Raw genomic sequence first — 21,406 nt, forward strand, 5'->3', positions numbered from 1 at the left:
AATCTGTGATGTACAGTTTACCAAGATACATGGAATAACAGAACTGAAGAGAACTGAGGAGTCCAAAACTGCATCCATACACAAATGGCAATTTGGAATATGAGAAAAGGATAAATATATAGCAGAATAAAACTCAGACACCGCTTTCAGAAATTCCCAGATCAAGTAGGCAAATAATATAAAGAATTTGAATAACACAATTAACAAACTTGAATAATTATAAATTTAGATTAAAACTTTAAAGAAAGCAGTACAAGTTCTTTTTAAGCAAACAGGGAACATTTACAAATGATTGTGTTTTATACCAGTGTTTCCCAAACATCCCTAATGATAAGAATCACCTGCAGAAACCAGATTCCTCAGCCCTGCCCCAGACCTACTTAATTAATATATGGCTCAGGAGCCAAGTAGGAACTGAGAGATTTCTGCTTATTCAGTGTGATATTAGGAACCTCTAGTGGAAATTCATATGCATGACATGAAGCTGTGATTCCATATGCAGCTGTGGGGCAAGCCTCAGAAATGTGTACAGCAGGGTAAGTAATTTCAAATGCCCGTGGCGGGGCCAAGGAAATAGGACAGAGGTAACCAGGATATAGGTAGTGGACTACGTGTGTTCTTCCAATACAAACCGACTCTGCATGTTCAACATGTCTTCCCCACCCTTCTTTGTTTTTCAACCTGTGGTTTTCATTACCTAATTTTTGTTAGGGTACAAGAAAATTTCACTTTACCATCCACTATAAAAATAAGAGAACAAGTGTAAATATAAGTAGCAACTGACACTTGCTCTCAATGTCAAGAGATGAAAAGAAGTATCATGGTTGCAGCTGACTGGAAAATCCTGCTGCTTGGCCCCATACTGCCAAGTCTTTAGAATTCTCCGAATAAATCAGGAATGCAAATCTCTTTGTGAAAACTCCAGAATTTTTTAAAATGTTGAGAACTAATTAAAATGGAAATGCTGTAATGTTCGGTGACTGCCAGACCAACCAACAAGTTGAACTTTAGACCAGGTACAAGCTGGCAGTCTCCCCAATTGTAAGCCTAATATTGCTAAAACAATGTGATTTTAGCCCTGGATTAGATAAAAAGATAAACACCACCACCAACAAAAAAATACAGAAAAGGTGAAATTTCGTATTTAATGGTACAGAAAGAATTATTCAATAAACAATACCCAAAAATTTAGTTAATAAATTTTAAAAAAAGATAAAAATAAAATCAAGACCAATAAAAAAATTAAAGGCCTAAGAATACAAGAGCTATCACTGTGAATACAACCCTTCCTCTGGCCCTAATATAAACAAAGCTAAAATCTAAAAGACAAACTCAGGAAAAAGCTACTTATACACAAAAGAGCATTAACATCTTTAATATAAAATTAAGAAGAAAATGATGACTCTCCCAGAAGAAAAAGAGTTAAGGGATATAAAGCAATTATACTCCAATAAAAATGTTAAAAAAAAAGTTAAGGGACAATCCTACAAAGGTCAAAACCAGGAAAAATGTTCAAACCTTCCTAGTAACAAAGAAAATACTTAACAATAGGAAGAGTGGTTGAATTTTAAAAACCATTCTATTCAGGATTGGTAATATGAGAATGTACACGTATTTCTGGTGGGAATATAAACTGAAAGGCAATTGGCAATAACTACCAAAAGGCTAAAAATGTACACTCCCTATCTCCAATTCTATTTCTAGCAATTTCTTAAGGAAACAGATTTGTGCAAAGGATATACAGAGAAGAAAGCTGATGGAAGCACTGTTGATAAAACTTTGCAAAGAAACTAAATTTTCACTTAGGATTGATCAAATAAATTATGATCATCAATACAATGATGTAGGTTTATACTTCCTGGTAAAGAAATGTATCAAGGATGTGTTAAATGAGAAAAGATTTTCGGGCTTCCCTGGTGGCGCAGTGGTTGAGAGTCCGCCTGCCGATGCAGGGGACACGGGTTCGTGCCCCGGTCCGGGAGGATCCCACAGGCCGCAGAGCAGCTGGGCCCGTGAGCCACGGCCGCTGAGCCTGCGCTCCGCAACGGGAGAGGCCACAACAGTGAGAGGCCCATGTACCGAAAAAATAAAAATAAATAAATAAATAAATAAGATTTTCATGAAAGCAGAGTTCTATTATATTAATGAAATTTTATACCCTCCTCCATGTCTATATAAATCATACTCACAGAACACATCCATGCAGTGTCAGTGTATACACAGAAAAGTGTGGAAGGTTATACACTGAATTGCTAATCATCAATATCTCTGAAGGGTGATGATATAGTGATTATTTTTGATGTTCTTGCACTGTGTATTTTTTATAGAAGTAAAACTATTTCCATTTTGGAAAAAAAATGAATAACAAAGGTTAGCTGGCTTTACTAAACTTTCCTAGGTACATGTACATTTTACCTGGGCTCTGTTTGATTCTATTTCTAGCCACAGAATGGTAGCTTTTCAATGAAACATGAATATCAAATTGTCACTGAAGTTAAAATCACTCCAGTAACAGAAAACAGTCATCCACAGGGGAAAAGAGGGTCTTTCTAATAGTAACAATGATCATGGGTTCACTGTGTAATAGCTTAGAGCAAAATCTCAAAATATTTTAGCTGACTTTCCAATTTAATGTTATAATTAGAACATCTTCATAGCTATACATACAAAAGAACAGGTATTGTAATACTGTGGTTTAAAACATTAAATATGGAAACCTTATCTACCGGAAGACAAAAATATTACCGTGATTTCAGCTGAACCTTTCACAAAGGGAAATTCAAGTGTTCTAACTTTCCCAATAAAGAGTGGGGTGTCATCTTCCTCATTAGAGCCTTTGATGGTAGCCATTACAGTGCCAACCAAATCAATTCCAGTATGATTGTTGTAGTCATCCTTAAAGCAAATAACAAAAAGTAACTAATTAGAAGAAGTAGAAAAAGATTAAACCCAGAGAAGGGCATGGGCAAATCAGAAATATGACCTATTTATAAAGCCCCAAATATTAAATCATTCTGATCCTTCTTACTCCAAACACAAAATTCAGTTCTCAGAGCAAGTGCTCCACAGGCAGGAAATAATCCCAGAAACCATAAAAGAACCATCTAACACAATAGCTTCCATCTAATACAGTGGCTCCCAACTCTATTAAAAGGACTCCCATTTAAAAATTAGCTATGTACTATACCTTCAGCATCTATATGTGATCTAGGGAAGACCAGTTTAAGAACGACTCATGTGTCTAAAACAAGAAAATACACTGAAGGAGTTAAGTACTCTATCAGCCAAACTTTTCATAAAAATGAAGGGCCACTAGTGTGTCTTACATGTTTTTGTTAATATTCTTAGCAGCACTATTGCTGCTTACCCTCTGGGTAACTGGAAGCTTTGAGGAGCTCATTATGATCAGCCATGAGAGCAGATCTCTTCAAAATAAATACTTTAACTACTTCCTGCCCCTCAGTAAAACGGACACTGAAGAATCAACTTACTTCACACATTCATAATGCATACATAAAATAGTGGATTAAAGATGTATTAGGAAAGGTAGGCAGATTTCTGCATTTTTGAGTAATTTCTACTTAGTATATCTGGATTTTATGTATAATGTTAAACATTCTCTATTTGTATTCAAGTATAAAGATATTGATAAGTATTTCATTCATCTGCACAAAGTTTTCCTATAAACTTAAACTGAATAATCCAGATATGATTCTATAATAACTATCTTGCACCCTAAAACTAGGAATAATTTTTCTTGTTACCCTTTGTAATTTGGAAGTAAATAAACATTACCGTGATACGAAGATATAAATCTTTGACCAAGGTCCTACTGGCAACTGAGCGAACATTTGAAACAGCTGGTGTAGCTGGCTGAATTTCAGGAACTAACTTCACAGGTTGATTAGGTAGAACATCCACTATAATCTAACAAAAGAAGCATTCTGATTAACAATACATTAATGGCTTAGTATTAAAGATGAAGAGAAGAAATAGAGAGCATATACTAAATGAAATGAAAGATTACCTTCTAAAATGTATTTCCATTAAATTCTTAAAACTAATCAACTTGTAAAAATTGAGGATAAAAGGCATATCAGATTAATTTTTGAATGTTTACCATCTAAAAACAAATTTAGAAACACTTAAAAACATATGTAATTTAAAAAAATTTAGTGCAGTAACAATAATGAAGATAATGTATGTTAAACTACCTTAAACTTCATTATCTAGAATCCTAGTACCTGAAATGTTATTAACTGAAACATTTTCATGTACAATTGATAGGAGCCACCTTGCCATGATATAGATTAAAATGTTTACTAACTGAGTCCTCGATATAAAGAGGGATGGAAAAGTAACTTCTGCATCCGGTCAAATTTAATCAACATAATTTAAGTATGTACTATGCTAAAATTCCTGAAGATGGCATTATTTATACCTTTCAACCAATAATTAACCCACTTGTAAACAAAACAACACACTCCTCAACGAAGCAAGAAAATGTGAAGCTAACTAAAGCTAACTGCCATGCATAAAAAGAATAAACAAACCTGCTCACTGTTAAGGATATTTGCTTTATCCATCATAAAACCAAACTGGATACAATATGTCCCCACTTTGTTAGGAATTGCTTTATCCCTAAGTTAAAAAGAAAGAGACAAGATCACTGAAACCTTTTAAATAAAAGGGGAAGAAATTCAAAACATTAACATTTCTTTTCCTTCCACAAAAAGTAAATGAGTAAGAGGAGAGTTACTATTACTACATTCACCTTCATTCACCAAATATTTCCTGCAATATCAGGCTTAATTCCAGATCCCTTTTACCTGGACATTCCATCACAAAACATCTAGAACACAAACTCTGGGTGTGGCAAAAAATGAAAGAATAGGAATACAAAGTTGACAAAGTAAACACAAAAAATGCTGAATTATATATCAACTGAATTTTGCTTCATTTCTACTCAGTTTTATATTGTGAATTTCCTACTCAGTTTTATATTGTGAATTTCCTACTACTCAGTTTTATATTGTGAATTTATAGATTATCCAGCTGATCTTTTTTTTTTTTTTTTTTTTTGCGGTACATGGGCCTCTCACTCTTGTGGCCTCTCCCGCCGCGGAGCACAGGCTCCGGACGCGCAGGCCCAGCGGCCATGGCTCACAGGCCCAGCTGCTCCGCGGCACGTGGCATCCTCCCGGACCGGTGCACAAACCCATGTCCCCTGCACTGGCAGGCGGACTCTCAACCACTACGCCACCAGGGAAGCCCCCAGCTGATCTTTTTATGTTGCTTTGTTTTCCATTTATATATTCTAAATATATAACTATATATATATATACATATATATATATATATATATATAGAATATATTTATTGTGATTTAATTATCAATAAAGAACTCAGTACCTAGTAAGAGGTAGACTTACTAGACTATTTTGGTCACAAACACAATGAATATATAAACGACAGTCTATCAGACAGTATACCTTGTCTGATACGTGCAATGTGGTTCATGACCTCTAAGTTGGCTCTGCCATGTCATTCATATTCTCAAAATATTGGCATAATGTAGTAAACAAAGGCTGTGAACACACATCTGAATTGAAATTCTGCACTATAACATACACACAACCTTGGAGAAAATTATGTAACCTTTCTCTAGGTTGTGTTTTTCTCTGAGGATAATTCCTAATAGAGTTCCAGTAAGAATGAAACAAGACTTCTGCTCCCAAATGGCAGACCAACACTTCTGGATGAAGGTAACCATATTAAAAAAGACATCTGCTTGAAAATGTTTAAGAGATAATAAGCAAAAGTGAAAAAAGTGACTCAGCAGGATACAAGAGAGCACGGAGACCCTGGGAAGTCAGTTTCATATTTAAGGTTGCTTGACTCCTGGGAGAATATCCTAGGAGTAGAGGTGGACCTAAGGCAGACAGTCTCCCAAAGGAAAAGCAACTGAGCTTAGAATTATCTCAATCTCTGAAAATGGACCAAAATGATAATAGACTGCTAGTGTCTATCCCAGACAACAGACAGAAGCAAATGTAAACTCCATCTAGAGAAAGAGAATATCTTAGACTTCAAATTATTTCTATAAATATGCATAAATAAAAAGTATGGTAAAATAAAATAGATACATGAAGAGGCAAGAGAATCAGAATGAAAGCCAACAGAAACAAGAGACAATCAAAACAGACCAAAACAAACTCCAGACAGATTTCAATAAACTCTGATTACTGCTCAAGGTAATAAAAGACAAGACTGAAAATTCCAACAGAGAACTGGACCTTTAAAAAAAAACTAAAAATACCAAACAGAAATTGATAATTCAAAGATGAATTTAATAGCAATTAGATACCACTGAACAGAGAGAGATTAGTTAATTGAAGGTAGCTGAGAAGAAAGTATCTAGAATGAAGAAAGACAAAAATATGGCAAATAGAGAAAAGAGGGTGAGAGAGAATACTATAAGGACTAAGTGCATGTAAATAAGAGTGTAAGGAGGAGAAGAGGGAAAGAATGAGGCAGAAGCAGTATTTGATGAAATAATGGCTGACAATTTAAAAAAACTGAACAAAGACCACAAAATCAAAGTCTATGAAAACCAAACAGGATAACTTTAAAAAAATCCAAACATAGGCACATCACAGTAAAACTGCTGAAAACAAAATTCAAAGCAACCAAAAAGGAGGGTAAATGATAACTTCAAAAACAGTTAAGACTGATCGTTAACTTCTAAACAGAAATGATGGGACAGTGAAGGATGGCTTGAAAGTACTGCAAGAAAGAAACGGCCAACCTAGAAAATCATGTCCAGAAAAATAGCTTTCAAGCATGAAGATGGAATATATTTTTAGGTAAAAATTAGATAATTTGTCACCAGCAGCTGTGCACTCGAAAATATTAAAGGAACTTCCTCAGATGAAAAATGATCCCAGATGGAAGCCCTGAGTTGAAGATTAACAGAAAGGATAAATGAATTAAAGTCTAAATGAACACTGATTATATAAAATAATAATGCCATGAAAGATTTAATATACACAACAACAAAGGCATGTTAAGTTGGGAGAGAGAAAAATGGAACTTAAGTGTTCTAAGATTCATGCACTGACCAAAAAGAGGGTACAAAATGTAAATTGCCATTTAGACACTGATATGTCAACTATGCATGTTGTAATCCCTAAATTAATTAATTTAAAAAATAAACAGAATCACTTAGAAAATTGTAAAAAAATAACTACCAAGTTAATGAGGAAAAGAAAATGAAAATAAAAACAAATTTTTTTTTAAAAAAGAAAGAAACAAAGAATAGTTGGATCAATAAAAAACAGTAAGATATAGACTCAAAAAGCAAGCACTGGATCGTTCTCAATGGTGAAAAACTGAAACCATTTCCAATAAGATCAGGAACAAGACAAGGTTGCCCACTCTCACCACTATTATTCAACATAGTTTAGGAAGTTTTAGCCACAGCAATCAGAGAAGAAAAAGAAATAAAACGAATCCATATCGGAAAAGAAGAAGTAAAACTGTCACTATTTGCAGATGACATGATACTATACATAGAGAATCCTAAAGATGCTACCAGAGAACTACTAGAGCTAATCAATGAAGTTGGTAAAGTAGCAGGATACAAAATTAATGCACAGAAATCTCTTGCATTCCTACACACTAATGATGAAAAATCTGAAAGAGAAATTAAGGAAACGATCTAGCTTAAGGAACTAAAAAGGGTTGTTTATAGATGTTGATTTCAATGTTATTTATAATAATGAAAATGGAAATAATCTAATTAGCCCAAAATATGTGAATAGGTAAGTAAATTATGCTGTATTTTCAAAATAAAATAATCTCTCTCTCTAAAAAAAAAAAAAAGCAAGCATTGGACTTCCCTGGTGGTGTAGTGGTTAAGAATCCGCCTGCCAATGCAGGGGACACGGGTTCGATCCTTGGTCCGGGGAGATCCCACGTGCCACGGAGCAACTAAGCCTGTGTGCCACAACTACTGAGCCTGTGCTCTAGAGCCCATCAGCCACAACTACTGAGCCCGCGTGCCACAACTACTGAAGCCCACAGGCCTAGAGCCCATACTCCACAAGAGAAGTCACCACGATGAGAAGCCCACGCCCCGTGACGAAGAGTAGCCCCTGCAAGCCGCAACTAGAGAAAGCCTGCACATGGCAACGAAGACCCCCCAAAATAAATTAACTAATTTTAAAAAAAGGCAAGCATTTTTGAAATACGTAATAGCTAAACTTTTTAATTAAAAATTATCATTATTATTATTTTTTGGCTGCATTGGGTCTTTGTTGCTGCACGCAGGCTTTATCAATAGAGAGAAAACTTTTAAAAGGAAACCAAAAACAAATTCTGCAGCTGAAAAGTACAGTAACTGAAGTGAAAATTTCACTACAGGTATTCAAAGGCAGATTTGAGAAGGTAGAAGAATTAGCAAACTTGAAGATAAAACAGTGGAAATGAGAGTCTGAGGAACAGAAAGAAAAATGATTGAAGGAAAGTGAACAGAGCCTAAGGGACCTGAGATGCTATCAAGTGGACCAACATACACATTGTGGGAGTTCAAGGAGAAAAGAGGGAAAGGGGGGCAGAGACCATGTTTGAAGAATGGCTGGAAACTTCCCTAGTTTGATGAAAGACATGAATATAAGTATCCAAGATGCTCAAGGAATTCCAAGTAAGATAAACTCAGAGACCCACACCAAGACACATTATTACAAACTTTCAAAGGACAAAGAAAAAGAGAATATTAAGAGCAGCGAGAGAAGAGCAAATCATTACATACAAGGGATCCTCAATAAGATGATGGGATTTCTCATCAGTAAGTTTGGAAGCCAGAGGCAGTGGGCCAATGTTTTCAAAGTGCTAAAAGAAAGAAACTGTCAAACAAGAATCCTACATCCAGCAACTGTTTCTCAAAAGTGAGGGAGAAATTAAGACATTCTCAGATAGGAATTCCCTGCAGTCCAGTGGTTAGGACTCTGCACCTCCACTGCAGGGGGCACGGGTTCAATCCCTGGTCAGGGAACTAATAAGATCCTGCATGCCACACAGTGCAGCGACATTCTCAGATAAACAAAAGCTAAGGGAGTTCATTACCACTACACCTGGCCCGGAAGAAATGTTCATGGGAGTCCTACAAGGTAAAATGAAAGAACAATAGACAGTAACTTGAAGCCACATGGAAAAATAAATACCTCAACAAAGGTAAATACACAGGTAATTGTAAATGCTGGTATTACTGTAACAATGATTTATATCTATACTTGTACCTTTTGCTTTCTATATGGCTTAATAAACTACACACTTAAAGAAATAAAACAAAGCAATTATTAGTCTAAAAGGAAAGAAACATTTTTAATAAATAAAAGAAACCTTAGACACCATCTCTCCAAAACCATTTTCAGATTTCAAAGTACAGGTCCAGACTAAAGAAGCAACACTCAAAGTCACATAGTTAAACAATAAAAACCTAGTTCAGCTTTTTTACTTCATAAGATCTTAAGTTTAGAATTACAGAAATGTCCTATATAATAAAATATAAAGTGCTCTGACAACAGAATTCTTCTGATGTTTTTGATGGTTTTGAAAACAAATATATCTATCACAACAATCTTTCCCCAAACCGTTTCACAAAGTTTGCAAACAAAATATTTTCTCAAAAAACTTCCTGACCAAAAATTAAGAAAATAACATTTTCTATTCAATCATAAATTATTTCTCCCTAGCTGAGCAGGCAAATGTTGCCAAGGCTGATTAACTTCATAACAAAATATGCATTAAAATATGAAACAATTTGAGAAATACCTGAAGTAGAAGCAGCCATCTTCCTTGTCATTATCCTTTATTTTATTACAACTAAATATTTCTGCCTAGAAGGAAGGGGGAGAGGGAGAAATCACAAACATTAAACACAGTGTATTTACGATAAAAATTTCTTTTTCCTTTCACCAAGTGTGAACCCAGATCACATCTGGATTGATAAATACACACAAACACACCCTACATGTATGTATCTTTACCATGCATGTATGACACAAAAGTGAGATTAGTCACAATGGAAAGATATACCATTAATCATTAAAGGGCACAAAACAGATCTTAAAGGTAGTGACATAATTTTAAGGTAATAGCAGCTTGATGGGACTGATGGTATAAATTAAGGAAGCTAGTTTCCTAAACAGATGACTAAACTGAACCATAAATCCTGAAAGATGTCATTAAATCAGGACCCCTGGTATGGCTTGGTTCAGTTTCCAATTTGAGATTTATTTTAGATTGGCACTGTCTGGTATGGTAGCCAATAACTACATGTGACTACTGAGCACTTGAAATGTGACTGGTCCAAATTGAGGTGTTGTAAGCATAAAATACAAACCAAATTTCAAAGATTTGGAAAGATACAAGAATGTAAAATGTCATAATTAAATTTTAAAATATTGAGTTCATGGTGAAATGGTAACTTTTTGTATATTAGTTTAAAACTATATTAAAATTAATTTTACTTACTTCTTTTTATTTTTTAATGTGGCTACTAGCAGAATTCAGAATTTGAGTATCACGTGTGGCTGGTATTATATTTCTATTGGACTGTACGGCTTTGGACTCTCAAACTGTTCTCTCCACTCTACCCCCTTCTTTAATTTACTCTGTAGTCTATCAATCACATCTCCTTCTCTCACTTTCTGTATTATCTCTTAGTGATATTTAGTTTTTTGCCTTGTGCTACTGTTCTTTAGACTTAATTCTGAAACATACTCTGATGCATCTTTTAAAAATCCTAAGTGATGGAATGGGTTACTTTCTAGTTCTCCAGGATATACACACTGCATTTTTATATTAAATTACATTTAATTTTATGTTAAATGTAAGAGCTACTTTTAATTTCTAAAATGCTTTCTATGACTCACATTTGCTGGTGGTCGGTTCCCACTGTTTGACAGTTTCCACATTTTCATGGAAATACGTGCTGGATTAATATTTTTAATGATACTGTCATCTTCAGAAATAACAGTAATCATAAAATCTGTAATGATGAACATTAAAAAATTATTTTCTTTCTAGTTCAATTAGTGGATTTGGCTAAATAACTGTATGTCTTAAAGCATACATCTTGTTTAAGTGTTAATAATAAAGTTCTAATGAAGAAATAAAACTATTCTTTAATTAGTCTTCCCCAACAATTTGTCTACAGAACTTAATCATAACAGGTAACTCTCCAGTGCTAAATCTCCCACAGAAATCTAATAAATACATCTTTGCTATTAATAATCCTTTGTCTTATTCTCACAGTCTGCCAAGCAAGACCAAAAAGGTTAGACTGTGTTATTTGTAGCACAAGGAACTATATTCAATATCCTGTGATACTATTGGGCATATACCCTGAGAAAACCATAATTCAAAAAGAGACAGGTACCACAATGTTCATTGCAGCAGTATTTACAATAGCCAGGACATGGAAGCAACCCAAGTGTCCATCAACAGATGAACGGATAAAGAAGATGTGGCACACATATACAATGGAATATTACTCAGCCATAAAAAGAAACAGAATTGAGTTATTTGTAGTGAGGTAGATGGACCTAGAGTCTGTCATACAGAGTGAAGTAAGTCAGAAAAACAAATACTATATGCTAACACATATGTATGGAATCTAAAAAAAAGAAAAAAAATGGTTCTGATGAACCTAGGGGCAGGACAGGCATAAAGACGCAGACACAGAGAATGAACTTGAGGACACGGGGAGGGGGAAGGGTAAGCTGGGATGAAGTGAGAGAGTAGCACTGACACATACACTACCAAGTGTAAAACAGATAGCTAGTGGGAAGCAGCTGCATAGCACAGGGAGGTCAGCTCTGTGCTTTGTGACCACCTAGAGGGGTGGGATAGGGAGAGTGGGAGGGAAGCACAAGAGGGAGGGGATATGGGGATATATGTATACGTATAGCTGATTCACTTTGTTATACAGCAGAAACTAACACAACATTGTAAAGCAATTATACTCCAATAAAGACATTAAAAAAATACATCCTGTGATAAACCATCATGGAAAATAACATGAAAAAGAATGTATTTATATGTATAACTGAGTCACTCTGCTGTACAGCAGTAATTATCACAACATTGTAATTCAACTATACTTCAATAAAAAATTTTTAAAAAAAAAGGTTAGACTACAGATACTCAGCAATCTAGAATAGGCCAAATGGTTACAAATCTATATGCTTTATGTAGTCTGAGAATACAATGTTTACTTTCTTTTATGATTTTCAATAGCATACAGTAGCTAAACTATTATTACTTGTAATAGTTCCTTATATTTATCACCTGTAATATTCTCTTGTCACCTATTACAGTTTTTAATCACAGGAAATAGGTCTTATCTCCCCTAACAGATTTCAAAGGCTATAATTATTTAAAATTATTGTTAATATTTCAATCTAAATACTTCTGGTCTGCTTCTTTCACTGCTTGTAACTATGAACAGGAATTCATCCTCTCAAGAAAACCAAAGTCTTCAAGAAAATTACCTATACAAAGCAAATACAATTTCCTATTGACTTGGCTCCTGCCATATTACACTGAAATCATTTGCTTACTTGACTGTCTCCTACATTAGACTGAACACATTGAAAACTGTCTTGTTCATTACTGGAATTAGGAGTCTAGCATAGAGGATGGACATAGCAGGTGTTCAGTAAATGTTTGTTGTTATGAAATATCTTTAATCATAAATTATGGTGTGATGCATTTCCATCCAAATTAAGTTGAACAGTCCTGGTTCTGTCTGGTTTAACAGTGCAACGTATTTAGTAGAACATACCCCCACAGTTTTGCCATTTAGCAGTTCATACTTCTTTTGCAGAATCTCACAATTCAGCGAATGAACAAACACAAACTGGTTATCTTAAGCTATCAGTTTATATATGAACTTTTAGTTCATTCTTGACCACTAAAGGAATGTAGGATATAGGGGAGAGGGAAGACATAGCTAAGTCAAATGTACTTTCTTATTTGAAAAGCCACAACATGCTTGCTTTTTTATCATGCTGAACACCCAGGATAAATAATTTATTCCATTAATGTAAGAAGCAAATTAATACTACAAATTTATTTTAAAACTGTGAATTACTCACCAGTGAAAATACCCCCTGCTAAAAAGGAAGCATCTTTGTCATATTTAACATTGAGACGAATGGGTTTTTCAGGGTCTGGAAGAATCATTAACTTAATTATAGGTCCTTCTATGGTATTCTTGTTATAAATGGCTTTAACCTGCATAATATGTTCTCCTCTAAAAAGAAAAAAGGGGAAGGGGGGAAGGGGGTTCAAACTTCATTAGTTATAACTAAAAATTCTGAGACAATTTATACAAAGTTTAACTCATTTAGGAAGCCTCTCTACTCCTGTTCCATTCCAACTCCTGACTATCACTAAATAGAAGGCTAGTTACTACTCTTAACTTAATCAAGTAATAACAAAAATCAATCTCTATAATACCAATAACTATCAAACTTTCAGTTCTTACCTAGGGGCATAAACACTGAACACTCCCAAATTAGCCCTGCCCCTTTCATCGGTTTTATGCTGTTGGTTTGAAGGAGTGAGCTAAAAACAAAACAAAACGGTTAATTAGAAAATTCTAGGAATCAAATTCTTTTCCTCTATTACTATTTAAAAAGCTACATTTGCACACAGTCTAAAATCTAAAATTGTCTAATTTGAACTAGTTGAAATGATATAATACGTAATCACATAATCCAAAGGATAATAATCACTCACACTCAATTAAACTAGAATTTTGTGTATTTCAATTATTAAGTTGCAGAATTCAATGTTCAGTTTCAATAACGCTGATATATCAAGTGAAGTTTGGTCACACAAACACTGAAGGTATATTCCAAAACCGGGGGGTTGTGAGAGTCGGCGCAGGAAAAATAAACATAAATACACATACATAATTTCAAGTCAAGGCATAATACCATGTCCATCGTTAGTTACTTCATCTTTCTCTTAATATTTACTCAGATGTGCTTCTTAAATCTTTGTTGCAATACTACTTTTGCATTGATAACCAAGCTTTTACTTTTAAGTGATTAAGAATCAGTGGCCACATTTCCTAATCATTGGTTAGAAGAGTCTTTTAGTCTTTTGCAGATGCTTCTCCAAAAAACTAGGATCATACTCTTATTACCAGTAGGAAATAATCACTATATAACTCTCTTGGAAGCAAACATTAAGAACAAAAGTAAATGTGAAGACTGTAGAAGCAGGAAAATCAGACTCTCTCCTAAATCCTAATACCAAATTTCTGTTTAACGGAACCTGAAGATTAGGTAATTATGGTACATGCAGACAAAAAAAAAAAAAAAACAAAAGCAATAGTTGGTGAGACAAAAGTGAGAAAGAGTAATTGAACTGCTAGAATAAAACCCTATATTTGTACCTGTCTCATTTACCCTCCAATCCATCTTCTCTCAACCTATCTCAAAGTCTTTCTTCCATCTGGGTCCTAAATCTTTGTTGCTAAGCCAGAGAAGTCAGTCTTCTATTTCAGGCTATATAGCAGCAATACTGTAGTCTTTTTTGACAGGCTAAGACCTCTGACCCTTTTCACTTTACTTTGAAAATAAGTTCATGTGGATCACAAGTCATTCTTGGCACTTTAATCTCCTGTATAGCTTTTATTTATTTATTTTCGTTTATTGTCTTTTGGCCACACACATGGCATGCAAGATCTTAGTTCACCAACGAGGGATTGAACCTGTGCCCCCTGCAGTGGAAGCATGTAGTCCCAACCACTGGACTGCCAGGGAATTCCCTCCTGTATAGCTTTTAAGATAAACTTGTTGAGTCCTACAAAATCCCCACTGGGATTCTTAATGAACTAATAGATTAATTTCAAGTGAACTGTGTATTTACATAATACCAACTTTTTGCATCCACTAAAATTATAAAATTCGTGGAGGGATACTCAAGCCTGGCTAAATATAACTCCAAGAACTCGCTTCTGTGTTGCCTGGCAACAACCTGGCTGGGACAAATGAATTCCCTTAAACCAACAGGAGAGACTTGTGAAAATATAACTTTGCAAGGGACTGGCAGCTTCTTCCCTTACCCCTTGCAGGAGGGCATAAGCTTTGTGCCAGGCATCCAAAGTCCCCCCTACATCCTGGTTACCCCAATACTAATGTAAACACTTGGTACCTAATCTTGGACTCCCGGTATCCAAGCACTATGTCTGTGCCCAAACATTACGAGGCCATGTTCATGCTTGCCGAATTCCCTAGAACACAAGCCAGTATAGGTCTAACAGCTAGGCCCAGGCCCTGGTAGCTCTCCAAAAGGTAGGTGGAGTATAGCTACTCGCATGACTCTTTGCCTTCACCCTTAGGGCTTGTAAGTTTCCCCAATAATACCGTTTCATAACCCATACTGCAGGTCATTGTATCTGCCATCATTCACCTTTGTCAGCATTATCTATTCTTAATCTGAGATCCAAATATTATTAATATTGTGTAATAAACACTCAGACATAACTGCAGAATGTTGCTCCTTGTTACACTGTTTGCAAGATATAAACTATACTTCCTCAACCTATTAAAAATTTTAGGTTAACTTAAACTAAGCAATAATGAAGATTATATAAGACTATTTTTTTTTTAAAAAAAGAAATGTGACACCTAAAGACATAATCCTGAGGATGAAAGCCAGAATTTTAAGTAAGTGAAAATATTTAAGAATGTTTAAAACTTACCTTTAAATTGTTAGCTTTTATAAGGCTTATTTTAACCTGTGGCACAAGTGCTGGATTATCCCACTGATCACAAAGTTGAACAATGAGAGGATTCTGTAATTCTCTTCCGTTAATCACTGGAATGGACTAAAACAGATATAATAATTTTAAGAAGCACTAAAACATATATGCCAAACAATATGATTACTATTTAAGTGAAACAATCACTTAATGTATCTGTTTTATTCACAAATAGCTCCTTTCATCGATTAAAATAAACTTCTGAAATTCAATTATGTTGTCACAAATGATCCTCTTCTTATAGAAATGATTGAAAATTTGATAAATGGGAAAATATCATTTGACATTACTGGCTTCTAGAGCCAGTCAAGAATTCTAAAAATTACATATTAGAAGGACTTCCTTGGAAACAGAAGCTTATCTTAGGTTCTCATCTTTAGCACTGTCATCTACAGTTTAACTCCTCCATCAATTGTCAGCACTCTGCCAGTCTACACGAAGCAATAATGCACAGCTTTCCAGCTCTTGGTTAAACAGGACTAGTCACTGATAATCTACACTGTCTTGTTGGCTTAAGACGTTTCTTGCTTTTCCATTACTTCATGTAAGGCCTGTGTAACTCTGCGAATTTGTGTGCCAACCTATTAATACTGGATATATCAAAGGAAAACACATTGTCAAGCAATAAACCTGTGAAAGTCCAATCCTCTGTGTCAGATTTTAAAAGTTAAAAAAAAAAAAAAAAGATAGGAAAGATATAAATAGCAAAAAAGGAAAGCTGACTTATCGTCTCTCTCCTACTAATAATGTTCCCTCCGCTTCCTCCACCCCTCACCTTACTTGAGGAAGTTGTTTACCAAATTACGTTAGGAGGTTGCTAAAAGTGGGAGAAAAATTAATAATGTGTTAGGGCTAGAACTTTTTTTTTTTTTTAAAGATACCCTTGAAGCTGGTTTAGTTTAAATGCTTGACTACCAAAAGGTTTTCATGGATAGACTGTATTTTATCTGAAAAAGTTTATAAAAAGCTTGAATATATAAAAAGTGCTGATGTTTCCAAATGTAAATACTACAGGGTCTTTATTCCTAATTATGTAATTGTCTATCCATCAAATAGTAACTACTTTTAAAGAATATCTTTCAGTAAATGACTTGTAGCAAAAGCTTTTAGTTGAACATTTTTCTGGGTAGTAGTGGGGAAAGCAAATATCCAAAATCAAATGTTTATGAATACAAATCTGCCCTTTGCCACTTTTTAATATTGTCGTGTAATGTAATATTTCAGAATTTGTTTCCTATTTATAAAGAATGATAATACATCATAATGTTGCTGAAGATTAAATGAGAGAATATATGTGTATATTTAATATATTTTTTCTATTTATCATGCTTAGGTGTTAAATCAGTTCCCCTTTTCTATTAAAGATCCTGTAGGGGCACGGTAGGTCAAAAATTAAATTAGGAAATTCTAGGAAAACCACATATTCAATGACTACGTTTTCAAGCTTACCTACATATAATGTATCTCTTAACAGAATGAGAAATTTGTTTTAGGTTTTATTTTTAAAACTGTTGGATTTCAATGGTATCTGCAAATAAATCTTGTAATAAGTTTTTGAGTTAGCAAGCTGTCATTATTTTTTATATTCCCCTCCTACAAAATCATATAAAAACATGAACATGTAAAGATTTTTTCCACCTCAAATGTACACAATTATTCCATGATCCAGTCAGTCAACAAATCCTTTACTGACATCATTAGGCACAAAGAATGTATTGATTTATGCAATATATGTGCTTCCAGATAAAAAATAAGTACACTCGCTTTTCAGTGAAATCCTTCAGTCAACACAGTATTACAAAAAAAATTGTTTTTAAAGCACATTCATACACTAGTTTATCTGTTTTTTTAAACTCACAAATCAAAAAAGGGCAATCTCAAACTAGGGCGCAGATATGTAAGCTTTTCTTACATGATCAGTTCCTTTATAGGATAATTTCATTTACTACCACGGTCATGTGAGATGATTTCCCATTAGAAAAAAATAAGCTTTCATACCAACAGATAAGGCCCTGCCACACCATAAGTGAACACCAGAATGTGAACATTTTAAAATTAGAATTCTAAAAATTGATTGAAAACTGAAAGGTAACAGATTTGATAGACATTTGCAAAATTAGTATTGAAGTATTAGTGATTAGTATTTAATTCAAAGAGTCATGTCCCACAATGTTCATTCCAGCTCTATTTACAATAGCCAGGACATGGAAGCAACCTAAGTGTCCATCGACAGATGAATGGATAAAGAAGATGTGGCACATATATACAATGGAATATTACTCAGCCATAAAAGGAAACGAAACTGAGTTAGTTGTAGTGAGGTGGATGGACCTAGAGTCTGTCATACAGAATGAAGTAAGTCAGAAAGAGAAAAACAAATACCGTATGCTAATACATATATATGCAGCCTAAAAAAAAAAAAAAAAAGGTTCTGAAGAAGCTAGGGGCAGGACAGGAATAAAGAAGCAGACGTAGAGTGGACCTGAGGACGGGGAAGAGTAAGCTGAGATGAAGTGAGAGAGTGGCATGGACTTACACATATTACCAAATGTAAAACAGCTAGTGGGAAGCAGCCACATAGCACAGGGAGATCAGCTCAGTGCTTTGTGACCACCTAAGGGGTGGGATAGGGAGGGTGGGAGGGAGACGGAAGAGGGAAGAGATAGGGGGATGTATATATACGTATAGCTGATTCACTTTGTTATAAAGCAGAAACTAACACACCATGGTAAAGCAATTATACTCCAATAAAGATGTTAAAAAAAAAAGATTTAACTATTTGCATAAGATGGCAAACTAAAGTTTTTATGGATATAATGAATGACTTGATATCTGGTATGCTTTTAAAAATTCCAGCAAAAACATTTTTTTAGTAAGTCAGTGAGAGAGAACAATGAAATAAAATTGGGCAAAAATCAGTAACTGTTGAAACTGGGGGTTCATTATACTTTACTTTTATGCATATTTTTAAATTTCTATTAAAATAAAGTACTTAGAATTTGAAGTATTCCACTTTTTTAAACAAATGAGGGCACAGTGATGAATTAAATAATGAAGTATTAAAATTCATATTGCTTTGTCCTTTTGTTATTGTTACTATTGCTACTGTTATTACTTCAACAACAAAATGTAACTATTCTGATCTACTGACATTTTGAAGCAATAAGTCATGTGATATTAAATTCTGTCAATCAAGGCAGGAAGGTACTTACCTCCTTTAACTCTGGCCAGTCTACAAGGAGAAGTTTAGCTGGTGGCCCAGAAATTAGCTGCACTCGAATAAAGTCAGAAAACTCACGCCACGTAAAACAAAGATCCTTATTTCCAGGGGGACCTGGAATAAATTTGATGCCTCTCACACTTATACTTTGTGTATTTTCCTAATGAGGAAAAGCACATTGAAAAGAAACAGGGAGATAATGTTTAGTTTTCAGAAAAATGAAAGAAAATGTTGTCACCACCTATGTGCATACAGATGTGCTTCTGGTATAACAGCAAGTAACTTACACATATGCCAATACTGAAGTTCCTTGAATTTCATCTCCTTGAGAGGAGAAACTGAAATTCTTTTTTGTGAGGGAGAAATCTAAAAGGTTCAAGCTATGTCCTTTTTCCTGATATTTTCCTAATTTCCCTCTTATTTACACTTGCATTGTCTCCTTTTTGTTCCCCAAACAGCCATGCATGTGCTTGCCCAACACCCTTTGCACTCGCTCCTTCCCCATGACTGCAACATTTTTTTTACCTACATGGCTTTTCTTCAGGATTTTGCTCACAGAATACCTTAACCAGAGGGGTTTTCTGTGACTACCCTATAGGATGGTGCCCTATTCCCACAGCCCACTTTAATTTTCTTCCTGTCACTCATTTCCTACCTGTTATATGCTCTCCCATTACAAGGTAATCTCCGGGAAGGCAGGGGCTTTGACTTGTCACAACCCCATCGCTGGTACTTAGAATGCCTAACATCTGTTAATGGGAATCAATGACACTAGCCTATAATCTTTGCCAAGTGACCGAAGTCGATAAACTGATTCCATACTGGCATGAGCACTATAGTGTTCACATTTTAATAGTGACCCTTAATGATTTCATCATCTTAAATTTCCATTAAGTACAAATATATTCCAGCAGATTTTAAAAATCAGAGTTAAAATGTCATGTTTTATGATCTAAAACAACTGTTTGTAGAACATTTTCTGTAAAAAGACATTGCAAAACAATAAAAATTAATCTCCCCCAAAAGCCCACTGAGTGCAAGGGAGTTTTTTCATTATTTGGAAAACAAATTAAGCATTCATTAGTACAACACACTGAAAAGTTCAAAATACGTGAAGTCTATAGAATCCCACATTTAATAGTGAAACACCAAATGCCCTTTTGAAGAGGTGATGTCTTAAGTAATCTTGAAAGTTATTCTGGTTTTACCTCATATCTTAAAAATAAAATTTGCATGCACATTAACAAATTGTAGATGAGTATAAATAGAATTAAACACAAAATTCTGAAAGGCACTCTCTAAGGTCTAATGTTGATATTATCAAGGGAATGTACTTCAGAAGAGCAGTACATTTTATGAAGATGTGGAAATGATTTTAAGAAACAATGGCAGGGCTTCCCTGGTGGCGCATTGGTTGAGAGTCCGCCTGCCGATGCAGGGGACACAGGTTCATGCCCCGGTCCGGGAGGATCCCACATGCCGCGGAGCGGCTGGGCCCGTGAGCCATGGCTGCTAAGCCTGCATGTCCGGAGCCTGTGCTCCGCAACGGGAGAGGCCACAGCAGTGAGAGGCCCACGTACCAAAAAAAAAAAAAAAGAAACAATGGCATATTAAAACCAGTTTTTTAAAATTATTATTTTTTTATTTTTTTGCGGCATGTGGGATCTTCCCGGACCGGGGCACGAACCCATGTCCCCTGCATCGGCAGGCGGATTCTCAACCACTGCGCCACCAGGGAAGCCCGTTTTTTTATTTAAAAAAAAAAAACTTTAAAAATAGTGCTTTTTAAAAACAACTTTGGTTTAAAAAAAAAAACCAGAGGCTCCCTTTTTTCTGTAGAAACTAGGGGTAGACTCCTATTGTTCTGAAAGTGAGTCAAGATAGTATACATCAGTTATAAAATGACAGCAGAAACAAAGAAAGTCAATTTGACTGGAGAATGAGCCATGGGAGGAGATAGGTGTGCTGCAGTGGAATACTATGGAGTACTTTAGGTCACCCTAAGGAGATGGAGTCTATAGTATAAAATGCTGATAGGTGGCATAAGATGGGAACTGAAAACTGACACTAGATTTGGTCAGGTGGCACAGGGCAGAAAAACAGTGACAGTGGCTTGCCTGGGAATGATGGTGAAGAATGTGAAAACAGAGAGTACACACAACTCTTCCAAGGAGCTGTACTGTAAAAAGGAGGAGAGAAAGAGGGCCGTACAAGGAAGCTGTGAGCGTTTTTTTATTATAGCATGTCTATATGCTGATGGGAATCTAATTGACAGGGAAAACAAGATGTAGGAAGATAGGTTACAATTTAGGAATAATTAGTGAAAGAGGATGGGAGCCTGT

General features: G+C 35.1%; 1 protein-coding gene and 1 long non-coding RNA gene across 5 annotated transcripts in view; one reads left to right on the plus strand and one right to left on the minus strand.

Annotated features, from left to right (window-relative positions):
- The window catches only part of SMCHD1 (structural maintenance of chromosomes flexible hinge domain containing 1), a 128,968-nt gene that overhangs the window by 33,181 nt on the left and 74,381 nt on the right, over nucleotides 1–21,406 (minus strand). For 3 of the 4 annotated variants that reach the window (XM_022551508.2, XM_089894948.1, XM_089894949.1), the window contains 9 exons: nucleotides 19,057–19,224; nucleotides 15,785–15,910; nucleotides 13,556–13,635; nucleotides 13,164–13,321; nucleotides 10,938–11,053; nucleotides 9,835–9,899; nucleotides 4,554–4,641; nucleotides 3,796–3,927; nucleotides 2,746–2,895 (listed from right to left, as the gene is read on the minus strand). In XM_022551508.2, the coding sequence (XP_022407216.1) occupies nucleotides 2,746–2,895; nucleotides 3,796–3,927; nucleotides 4,554–4,641; nucleotides 9,835–9,899; nucleotides 10,938–11,053; nucleotides 13,164–13,321; nucleotides 13,556–13,635; nucleotides 15,785–15,910; nucleotides 19,057–19,224 (1,083 nt within the window). Of the gene's footprint in view, nucleotides 1–1,120; nucleotides 2,033–2,745; nucleotides 2,896–3,795; nucleotides 3,928–4,553; nucleotides 4,642–9,834; nucleotides 9,900–10,937; nucleotides 11,054–13,163; nucleotides 13,322–13,555; nucleotides 13,636–15,784; nucleotides 15,911–19,056; nucleotides 19,225–21,406 lie in introns of those variants that run through there. The other variant, XM_089894951.1, reaches the window with a different exon arrangement.
- The window catches only part of LOC115804094 (uncharacterized), a 107,225-nt gene that overhangs the window by 17,932 nt on the left and 67,887 nt on the right, over nucleotides 1–21,406 (plus strand). The gene's annotated exons all lie outside the window — the stretch shown is intronic.

This window comes from Delphinapterus leucas, chromosome 14 (genome assembly GCF_059928025.1).
Source record: "Delphinapterus leucas isolate spDelLeu-1000000601 "Yukka" chromosome 14, BTC_Dleu_Yukka2, whole genome shotgun sequence".
NCBI classification, from domain to species: domain Eukaryota; kingdom Metazoa; phylum Chordata; class Mammalia; order Artiodactyla; family Monodontidae; genus Delphinapterus; species Delphinapterus leucas.